Raw genomic sequence first — 10,938 nt, forward strand, 5'->3', positions numbered from 1 at the left:
GATACCCACAAGTTTAGGTTAGGAAAATAAGAGAGACACGACACATTTACAGACTTACCTTTATTACCATCTGGTCCTGGATACCCTGGGGAACCTTGGCGGCCATTAAGGCCCCTTTCACCCTGTTTACCTCTCGGTCCAGGAGGTCCAGGGCGACCTGGAAAAACTGTGGCTCCAGCCCTGCCAGGATACCCCCTTTCACCTGTAGAAATTGAACAGAAAACCTTGCTTTAATCAGCACACTGAGGTTCACAGATTTAATTAAGCATGCTGCTTACCAGCTAGCTGTTGAATGTATAAGTGATGGGCTATTAAGTTAAACAAACTGGATTTTGGAAACTGAATGGAATTACTTGTTGAATTTTATAAAATCCTTATAAGGTTTTAAATAATTATCCAATAAGATACCATCGGCTGACCTTTCTGTCCTGGCCACCCATCGGTTCCAGGATCTCCTGGGAGGCCAGTGGAGCCTGTTGGTCCAGCTGCTCCTGGTAAACCAGGAGGACCCTGAACACCTTTTGATCCTTTCCATCCATGTCCAGGTGGACCAATATCGCCTCTCAGACCTATCTGCCCAGTGTTTCCTATTCAACGTCATAAAATTCAGTGACAAAATATATGGTTAGATGACATGGATAAATGAGCATGAATATACTCATATATTGACACAGAAGTTGATTGACTGTTCCTCCTTATGTATGGACATACTGGCCACCAGAGGTCAGTGTTGTTATTTCATAGATTAGCAACTTATGAACATCTAAAAATTAAAAGATGAAACAAGTATTAAAATTAGTGTTACTCCATGTTTCTTTATATATTACAGTCCACAAACTGCAGCTATTTGTCTTTGACGTGTCGATATAAAATATATGATCAGTTTTATATCACACAGAGAATATATTTTGTATTTATATTTTTTGTTGTTATTGAAATTTATATCAATAAGGAAACTAGATAAATAATCATTATTAACATATGGAGCAGAAATGGGATTTGTACTTCATCCAACTTCTTTTCTAGTGAAACTAAACAGATGCGAAGCAATTTTGCATTGTCCTGTATTTTGCTTTACTTTTCTACTTTTACTAAATAAGTTTTTGCAAACTGTTTATATGCTAAAAACAAAACAAATATACTATTTATCGTGACAATAGTGTGGGATATTCATGTTGATATGAAAATTGAAGTACTCAGTGTAAACAAATGTAAAGTTTTAAATTGTACTTGTATTTGTAAAGCTGTGGAAGATAAGGTAGATATGAATAAAAAGACGTGACTATCCATGATTTGGGGTATAGCTGCAGTTTGCTCACCTAGTATTCCCCTCACTCCAGGGTTTCCTGGAGGTCCTGGGGGTCCGGGTAGGCCGATGAGTTCGCACTGCGAGCACGGTGGGCCTATTGGTCCAGGGACTCCGGGGTCACCATCGACCCCTGGCTCTCCTTTATAGCCTGGTTGTCCAGGTTGGCCTTGTGGGCCTGTAATTGCAAAAGACCAACAGTCAACTAATCTAAATGTACAGAACTAATGCAAAGCACATTGTTTTTGTTCTGTTCTTTTGAATATTATTGTAATACAGGCCATGAATCCCATTTGTTAGAGATTTGTTTGAGTTCAGATTAAGTTAATCTTACCTGGTATTCCTGGGTTTCCAGGAATTCCACGGAGTCCTTTATAGCCTATACTCCCAGGAGGGCCAGGTATGCCAGTTGCACCTGGCCTGGTTGGGAGGACATCTCCTGGAGGCCCTTTCCTACCTGGTGGTCCAGGAAAACCAGGAAGGCCAGGAAGGCCTTCTAGACTAATTCCCCTGGAACCTGGTTCACCTGGTTCACCAATTAAACCTGGAGGTCCTTTTATAATTAAGAAAGATTTATAAGCATAAAAAAAAAACTCTTTTTTTTTTTTTAGAATTAATAGATTTAAGGAATAGTCCCTACTATATGAATAACTGCTGGTCCGCAAGCTTCAACAAATGCTCTGTTTTTACAGCCATTACCTGGTGGTCCAGTCCCCTGAACTCCACCATCATCTCCCTTCATGCCCTTAGTGCCTGGGTATCCTGGCTCTCCGGGAGGACCATTGCTCCCTGGCTGACCTGGAATCCCTATAAGAGGCCAAAAAAAAAAAAACAAAACAAATCACTTGTAGTAGTAACTGTAGGGTCCATTCTGTGTAACTTTGAAAATAATGAAGTAACAAGCTTTATAAATAGAAAGCACTAAACAATTTATTAATGACATTTTTTTAAATCTAGATTTCTGATTAAATTTAGTGTTCCAGATGAAACATGTGAACATTTTTAAATAAATAATTAGCACCTGCAAGACTTACCTGGTGAACCTGGCTCACCCTTTGGACCAGGGGGACCAATCTCACCTTCAGGACAGCATCTCTGTGTTTCTCCTGTATTCAAATACAGCTTTTTGTGGTTTGTTTGTTTGTTTTTAAATCCCATGACACTTTTCTTAATGACAAATCGTGAGAAACCTGACCTGGAGGTCCTGGTCGTCCAGGAATTCCTGGTATGCCAGTAAGTCCCTGATTTCCTTTAGGTCCTTGTTCTCCCTTGGGGCCTTGTAAACCATCACCCGGGGGACCTGCTTGTCCAGGAAATCCTTTAGGTCCAGGAAGACCTGGGTAACCTTTAGGACCAGGTAATCCTGTATAACCATTACCCTGAAAAAACACAACATGAACAAAAGTGTAGAAAAGAGTATCAAAGTGGATCATTTTTACATATGCAGTGTCTTTGAGCAGAGACCTTTAAAAGATTTGTCACATGATGCACAATACTGGACTTTAATATATAGACTCACTGGTGGCCCGGGTTCTCCCACAATGCCATCTCGTCCATCCTGTCCTGGCCCACCTGTTCCTCCATGAGGACCACCATATCCTGGGTCACCTATGTCACCCTTGGCACCTTCAAGTAACAAAAGCAACCAATAGAGATTTGGCTTTAAACACTCCAGAAAAACAAATACAGTCTGTATCTAATTTAAAGGTATAGTACTATTAAACAGTCTTTACCTAATCCAATGTGCAGTGGTTGCCATCGTAACTGAACCAATTTAAATTTTTGAGAGGCGCTCACCTTTTACACCTACTGCAAAAGCATCACCCTTTTCTCCTTTTTGTCCCTTTAAACCAGAAAATCCTTGAAAGCCCTGCAAGCACACATAATTGTGGGAATAACAAAAATAACACAAAAGACATTTATTTGCACAGTTTTAGTCCCACTGTTCTTACTTGTGGTCCTTGAGAACCCTCATTTCCTTTCAGACCTGGGTCCCCTCTTGGTCCTTGATGTCCAGGTAATCCTGGCGGGCCTGGATAACCAGGTGGACCATGAGACCCTGGGCTCCCCCTGCCAGAGATACATTCACAAATCCCTGGACAACCTATGGAAGACAAAAATAACAACATTTGGTTGAATTTAAATTTAGTCCCCAGACCTGCTTATACAGACTCACACAGATGTTTATATTGAGAAATGAATCACTGACGCTCGTCTTCCACCACATGTTGCTTGTGAATTCAACATCAGTATTCACAAAGAAGAACAGAGTCTTGGCTTATATGATTAATGCAAACAAACAGCCACAGTTCACCTTTAATTCCCTTGAGCCCTTTGTTTCCAGTAGATCCACTGGGTCCAGGATCACCAGGGTCCCCAGGGTCACCGCGCTCACAGTAGTAGTCTTTGAGATTAGTTGAAAATAAGTTATTCATAAATTAAAAATTATATTAAATTTAAAAAAGGTTTTAATATTTTAGATAAAATATAATTTAAAAAAAATTACCTCCACAGCCTAATCCAATCCAATAAGGCGCGTACAGAGACATACAAACCAGAAGTTAAGTCATCATTAAAGTGATCACATATAAAAAGTGATGACAATCCAAGTAATAAAATAAATACATCAGTGAGATTAACTTCTGCACATATGAAAGTCTTGTCCTGTGTATTATATACGAAGAGCAGAGAGAGCATACCTGGGGGGCCTGGAGGGCCTGTGGCCCCTTTAGGTCCCGGGAGTCCTTTAGCTCCCTTGGGTACTGCAATGGAATAGTAATCATACTTTCCCGGCTCTCCTTTGTAGCCTTTAGGACCAGGAGGCCCTCGTGGACCAGGCAAACCCTGGCCCTCTATAAGGGTGTGAGATGAAAATGTAAAATTTAAAATGATGTAGGATCAGTTTTCCAACTGTGAAAACACAGACCATCAGTAGCAGAGAGAATCTTTGATTACTGACATAGTAATTTCCACAGCAACAGAGTATTTTAACAACTGTCAGGTTGCAAGAATTATCATAATTATTACGAGTGATATATACGGCACAAGTACTAAATCAAAATACACAAGGCTTCGCCATCAAAGTCTGAAGTCTGACCTGATAACCCTGGTGGGCCAGAGGGCCCAGGAATGCCCATGGACCCAGTGTCCCCCTGGAGTCCAGGTTGTCCTGGAAATCCACGGTCACCTTTAGCACCTGAAACATAAAGTCATAAAGTAATTATTGTTTTACTATACATTAAGGTGAATCGGACTACAAACTAAGTTGCAATTTTGTACATCACCATGTTGGATTTTAAGTCCAGATGTGAGGAAAATGCAGATTTGCATTTAGACATGTTCAGGGGCTCAGAAGTAATTGGAGACATGCAGTTTCATGGCCAGGTGAGGCCTGTTTACTGATTACTTTGTGATCAAGGACGCAGAAAACAGACTTTGAGTTCATTCAAAGTCATTTCCTTTTCAGAAAGGAATGATATTTTAAAAGGTATTTAAAATATCATTAACTTGTCCAATTACCTTTGAGCATCTGAAGATGGAGAACTATATATATGAAAATGGTTAATGCTAATTTATTTGTCAAATCCCTTGAATAAAAGTACGAACTTTAATTCCATCTTAACCATCTGTTTTAAAGTCAGTGCCTCCGGTGTTGGATTTATGGACCTATTTGTATTTGAACCATAAATCTACAAGCAAAACAGTGACTTAAAGGTGTTTATTTAAAGTGATACTCTATATTGCTGTGTTATTTTATTATTTTAGTAAATATATAGTCACAGTGTAGTGTAGTTGTGACTGACATAATTCAAGCTGAAAACAAGCTGAAAGAAGCCCTTTCACAACCACCAGTATTCCCCCAGTGTGTAAGTGTAAATATCACACTGTACAGCTCCAGTGAACCACTTTATTTAAATCTGTATTTTGACAGTGATAAATAAAAGAATAGCAGAATAGCAGCTGTTGCAAACTATCAAAATATTGGTAGCTGCCTGTGCTACCCCTCACCCTCCTAGCAGATGCACCTATGCTATCAACTAAAAAATTCCTACATCACTTTGTTGTTGAGTTATCACATTCGCAAAACTTGAGTGCTCCACCCAGCAGAGTGACAGAATTTTTTTTATTTATGAAACTAATATATTGTTACATTTTACATGTAAACAAAAACAGGAAAAAAATGTAGTAATAAGAGTACAGATGGAGCTGTGGTCTCACCTCTCACATGACTTCCATTAAGAAGGACTGTATCACCAGGGAGACCTGGATCTCCTGGGTAACCCTGTGTAAGATGTAAAGAATGGTTAGGAAAAGAAATGGCACCGATGTGCATTTTTTCTACAGGTGAGAAGACGGACCAAGGAATTTCATTGGAGTATAACAGTTAGCAACCCTTTCCACTAAGTAACCACCAGATGTCAGTAATTCATTTACAGTCCTTCTCTAAATGTATAGCAAATATGCTAACCACGTGTCTCCTGAAGAACCAACAACAGTGTCTATATCTATATCAAACCAAGCCTTTTAACTTTTTCTCCCAGTGGCATTCTGTTTTTCTTAAAATTGTAATACTGATTTCACTGATGTATAAACAAAAGTCACCTTTAGTCCAGTTCTTCCACTGATGCCTGGAAGTCCCCTCTGTCCTCGAGAACCCTGAAAATGTATTAATGTATTTAATATGAAAGAATGCCAAAGTATAGTAAGACATAATAACATCATATGTAAGCTGCACCTCAGGTCCTGCTAGTCCCTCCCTGCCAGGTAATCCTGGAGGACCCTACAGATGGAAAGAAGGAGCTGAAAACGTTTTTATGTATATTCACTTGTCTTTGTCTAAGTGTATTGTCCAGTGTCATTTAAATCATTTACCCGAAATCCGACAAATCCGAGGACTCCTTGCTCTCCCTTCAATTCGTGAGGGTAGTAGTCGCCACTACCACCCTGGATAGGAAAAAACAATAATTGAGTTATTTGTTTTTCCTCTGACACATGACTTCTAGGTACACAGGCATATCAAAACCCACCTTTAAGCCCTTTAGTCCACATGGGCCAGGAAAACCTTTGTCACCCTGGGAGAAAGACCAAAAAAAAGATGAAATTATAAAACAAAAATCCAGATGGAAGAGTAGAGTTTGAACTGCAACTTGTAAATTAAAATAAAAAAGCTGTATGTATGGGTAGACACGAAATGATCAAAAACATGGATTAATATTGTTGCATCTGCATAAAAAATATGAAGAAGTTAAAAATCAAATGCTTTAAGAAAACAAAAAGGCTTCACCTTGCCTCCTTTTGGTGAAAGAAATTGTGGAGGATATTCTACAACTTCTTCTGGTCCTGGTGGGCCAGGCGGGCCCTGTTCGCCCTGTAACATGACATTTTTGAGGCATTTGACTGTCCATATACATCAAAATATACAGCATCATGAAAAAGCATTTTCCCTTTCCCTGATTTCTTAGTTTTTCGCATCATTTATAAAAGGAGAATATATATTGCCAAATACTTGACCGTGCCAGCCTTGGCAGGAAGAAATACAACCAAGTGAGCATGAATGGATTGTTCAAAGTCATACCAAAAGCCCTACATGTTGTGTTTTTTTATTGAACCATTCATAGTGGTGTTTTGCTGTATTTAATTGTCCTGTTGCATAACCTGATCATGCTTGACCTTCAGGGCACAAACTATGGCTGGACATTCTCCTTCAGGATTATCTGGTAGAATTCGTGGTTACATCAGTTACGGGAAGTAAACAAAGGTTCATAAGCAGCAAAGAAGACCCACACCATCACACCATCACCACCACCATTTTTGGCCATGTCTCAGCAAGTGAAGCCTGCAGGTCTTTAGATGCTGTTCTGCAGTTGTTTGTGATCTCCTGGATGAGTCATTGATTCACTCATGGAGTAATTGTGGTACCCTGTCCACTCCTGGGAAGGTTCACCACTGTACAGGTTAATCTCTGGCTCTCTTCCACAGCATGTCTTTTATCCTGCCTTCCTTCTCTCACCCCAACGGGTTGCAGCAGATGGTCGCCCCTCCCTGAGCCTGGTTTTGCCGGAGGTTTCTTCCCGTTAAAAGGGAGTTTGTACTTCCCATTGTCGCCAAAGTGCTTGCTCATAGAGGGTCATATGATTGCTGGGTTTGACTTTGTTTCTTAGTTGTTCTTGAATTTCTTGGGGGTTTTTTTTTAGACCTTTTAGCCTACTTCACTTCATCAGGCAGGTTTAAGTAATTTCTTTATTCAGCAGGTCTGGCAGCAATCGTGTCTGGGTGTGGCTAGCAGAGATGGGCAGTAACCCGTTAATCCGATTACTTTTTTCGAGTAAAGTAAGGGATTGCTATTGCAAAAAAGGCAATTAGATTACTGTTACTTTCCCATAAGCACACTGCATTACTAAAACCTTGATTTTTTGGGGGGGGAGTGTCTCATGGCAATGACGTAAGCGAGTGAGACATTCTGGCAACAGCTGTGTGCAGATCAACAATGGATAATGTAACGAGTGCAGCGTTTAAAGCCTGGAAGTACTGACCTTACTTTGAGTTTGATTCCGTAAAAAGTGACAAAAACATTAGCATTCGCTGTTCACTGCATGGGAAGAAAACTTCTTTTTACATCGAAAAAAACCCCTAAACATCTGAGCAAGCACCAAATACGCTGCCGCTGGAATGTGAAATTCACAGAGAAACTGCCGTATCCTTCCACTGACCGCTGCGGCACACCTGCACCAGGGCAAACCTCCGCCTGCCCCACTCCTGCTATACAGGTGAAAATAGAGCAACTGGACCGCTGAGTCTTTGATTTTATTTATTTTCTGCTGTGTTTTACATGAAAGAGTGAGCGTAAACACAAAAAACTGTTTTATTTTATATGCTGGAATATGCAGAAAATAGGTTTAAATGTTAAACAAATTTCTTCCAGTCAGAGAATGTGGCATATAATTGAATGTTTGCTTGATGCATAAAGTTAAAAGATTAAAACTAATAAAACAAGTTTTAAAAAGAGACTTTTTCATTTGATTATATTTTATATGATGGATTATGCAGAAAAAGTAGAATTGGGCTGAAAGATCTATTGCTTTATTACCTATTTAGGAGATAAATCATGTTTTTAAAAGTAACTAAGTTTCTAATTACTTTTCAAAATAAGTCATCAGTAAAGGTGGTTAGAACTGTTGCCACACAGCAAGAAGGTCCTGAGTTCAATTCCACCAGCAGGCCAGGGTCTTTCTATGTGGAGTTTGCATGTTCTCCCGTGTTTGCGTGGGTTCTCCCCGGGTACTCCGGCTTCCTCTCACAGTCCAAAAATATGCAGTTAGGGGGGATAGGTTAATTGGTCAATCTAAATTGCCCATAGGTGTGAATCTGTGAGTGAATGTGAGTGCGAATGGTTGTCTGTGTCCCTATGTGTTAGCCCTGCGACAGGGTGTACCCCGCCTCTCGCCCTGTGACAGCTGGGATAGGCTCCAGCGCCCCCCGTGACCCTGGAAAGGACAAGCGGAAGCGAATGGATGGATAATCAGTAAAGTAATGGGATTACATTTTTCGGGAAATAATCAGTAATTAGTTACCGATTACTTTTTCCAAGTAACTTGACCAACACTGGTGGCTAGTGAAACCAAATTCACATTCCAAAAAACGTGGCTAATGATAGATAATTCATGATTACCAAAAAGGTTTCTTACCTCATCACCTGCGTCACCTGTCAGTGATCTTCCAGCATCACCCTGCCCAATAACCAAAAGTGTAGTAAGTGTTGGCTTTGCATATGTGTATCTCCGTATAATAGTTTTCAGCAAGCACTGTCAAATACTGTGAAGCTTATGACTCACTGTTTGTCCTCTCACGCCTGCAGCTCCCTCTAAACCCTAAATGCACACAGATGCACAAGTGACACTCAGTGATATATGATACTGAAATAAAAGATGCATAAATATTTATCTATTTTTATGCATTTATTACCTGAGGGCCAGGACGGCCAGGGGGACCACTGTAACCTTTAGGACCAATAAATCCGTGTCTTCCCTGTTTTAGGAAACCATGCAGTCATGTTAAAAATGCAGTGTTCGGGTAGCAGTTGGTATGAAGAGCACAATACGGAGAGAAAGTTTTAAGATATTTATTGCCTGCTTTAATTTTTGAAAGTGTTTCGCAGAGAATTGTTCAATTGTTCAAATTTAAAAAAACATACAGGAGGGCCAGGCTGTCCATCTCGCCCACGCTCACCCTGCAAATTAAAATAGAAAAGACAGAAAAAGAGGATAGCATTTTTACAGACAGGGTACATATATATTACAAATGATTCTGGAATGCACACAAAGAGGGGTGTTAACTGTAGGAGAACTTACAGGAACTCCCGGAAGTGCATCTAAATATGAAGCTTCTCCTTTATCTCCTTTAGGCCCAGGTAATCCCTGACAAAAACACAGTTAAAGCTCATGATATATTTAATATTGTTACAATGGTCACCATTTTTACAAAGGAAACTGCCACAAAAGGTCTTTTAGGCAGTTAAAAAGAAGCAAGAAGAAAAGAAGAAGAAGCAGCAACAAGATTCTGCATATGTGTCATTGATAGATATTGTTCTGTTTAAGTATCATACTACCACTTGTATTGTACTGAAAGGTAGTTGAGTGTAGAGATACCTAAAACATGTCCACTATGAGTAATGTAACTCTTTTTTTAAACCACTAATGAAATGTCTTCAAAGAGGATGGTGGAACATCTGAAGGTCTCGCCATTGAATGAATAATTTAAAACATGAGTATTCTACTTACCAGTGAGCCATGGAGGCCATCCAAACCAGGCAAACCAGGGATTCCCGGCCTACCTTGTGTCCCGTTACAACCATCTAATCCTGGCAACCCAGGCTCACCACCTGCTCCAGGGTGACCCTGAGAAAAACAGCACAGTTGTGATCACGTACAAACACAGAGTGTTGGAAATGACAGTTGTTGTCTTCCTTGTTAATTTAAAATGATATGTACATATCCTTTACAGCAGTGATATCTAAAGGCCACTATAACTATAATTATATAGTGGTGGATGACTAAGTAAACCAGCATACTGAAGATACAGCTTCAAGTTGTAGTGAAGAGAACCACACTGGCACCAGCAGTGTGTATTATATTTGTCCACTAGAGGGCATAACACATGAGCCTCCAATATTTTAACTGCAAGAATTGGGCAGTTACACAACTGCGGACACCATATTTTCACTGACAGACTGCCTGATATTGATTACTTCTTTGACAGTGTAGAAAAATAAATGATCAGCACATAAGAGAAGTCCATCTATCCATTTTCTCAGCTGCCAATTCAATTCAGTGTCGAGGAGAGCTGGAGCCTATTCCAGCTGTTATCGGGAGAGAGGCCAGCTACATAGCTCACATTCATCCTTACAGCCAATTTAGAATCACAAGTTAACCTAACAAGCATTTCTTCTGTACCAAAAGAGGAAGTCAGGATACCCAGAGGGTAAAAAGACCCTTGCCTACTCACATGAAATTAGTTATTGCTGTCAGTATGAGATGTTTATTTTTTGACATTTGGAATTAAATCTATAAAAAACAGTAGTTTACTTACTGGTAAACCACTTCTACCAGGAAAACCAGGAGCACCAGTCTTTCCCT

General features: G+C 39.9%; 1 protein-coding gene across 1 annotated transcript in view; it reads right to left on the reverse strand.

Annotated features, from left to right (window-relative positions):
* LOC102194873 (collagen alpha-4(IV) chain-like) overlaps nt 1–10,938 on the reverse strand; it is a 25,628-nt gene that overhangs the window by 8,570 nt on the left and 6,120 nt on the right. Inside the window, exons 6-32 of the mRNA XM_005721546.1 lie at nt 10,892–10,936; nt 10,084–10,200; nt 9,655–9,720; nt 9,498–9,533; nt 9,269–9,331; nt 9,139–9,174; nt 8,992–9,033; nt 6,591–6,674; nt 6,334–6,378; nt 6,179–6,250; nt 6,042–6,086; nt 5,909–5,962; nt 5,525–5,588; nt 4,404–4,502; nt 4,006–4,158; nt 3,813–3,821; nt 3,621–3,710; nt 3,259–3,410; nt 3,104–3,176; nt 2,826–2,932; nt 2,502–2,685; nt 2,341–2,412; nt 2,006–2,113; nt 1,641–1,859; nt 1,320–1,484; nt 420–587; nt 59–202 (exon numbers count right to left, since the gene is read on the reverse strand). Of these exons, the coding sequence (XP_005721603.1) occupies nt 59–202; nt 420–587; nt 1,320–1,484; nt 1,641–1,859; nt 2,006–2,113; nt 2,341–2,412; nt 2,502–2,685; nt 2,826–2,932; nt 3,104–3,176; nt 3,259–3,410; nt 3,621–3,710; nt 3,813–3,821; nt 4,006–4,158; nt 4,404–4,502; nt 5,525–5,588; nt 5,909–5,962; nt 6,042–6,086; nt 6,179–6,250; nt 6,334–6,378; nt 6,591–6,674; nt 8,992–9,033; nt 9,139–9,174; nt 9,269–9,331; nt 9,498–9,533; nt 9,655–9,720; nt 10,084–10,200; nt 10,892–10,936 (2,512 nt within the window). The remainder of the gene's footprint in view (nt 1–58; nt 203–419; nt 588–1,319; nt 1,485–1,640; nt 1,860–2,005; nt 2,114–2,340; nt 2,413–2,501; nt 2,686–2,825; nt 2,933–3,103; nt 3,177–3,258; nt 3,411–3,620; nt 3,711–3,812; nt 3,822–4,005; nt 4,159–4,403; nt 4,503–5,524; nt 5,589–5,908; nt 5,963–6,041; nt 6,087–6,178; nt 6,251–6,333; nt 6,379–6,590; nt 6,675–8,991; nt 9,034–9,138; nt 9,175–9,268; nt 9,332–9,497; nt 9,534–9,654; nt 9,721–10,083; nt 10,201–10,891; nt 10,937–10,938) is intronic.

This window comes from Pundamilia nyererei, unplaced genomic scaffold, assembly GCF_000239375.1.
Source record: "Pundamilia nyererei isolate P.nyererei 1_Seehausen unplaced genomic scaffold, PunNye1.0 scaffold00004, whole genome shotgun sequence".
In the NCBI taxonomy this organism is placed as follows: domain Eukaryota; kingdom Metazoa; phylum Chordata; class Actinopteri; order Cichliformes; family Cichlidae; genus Pundamilia; species Pundamilia nyererei.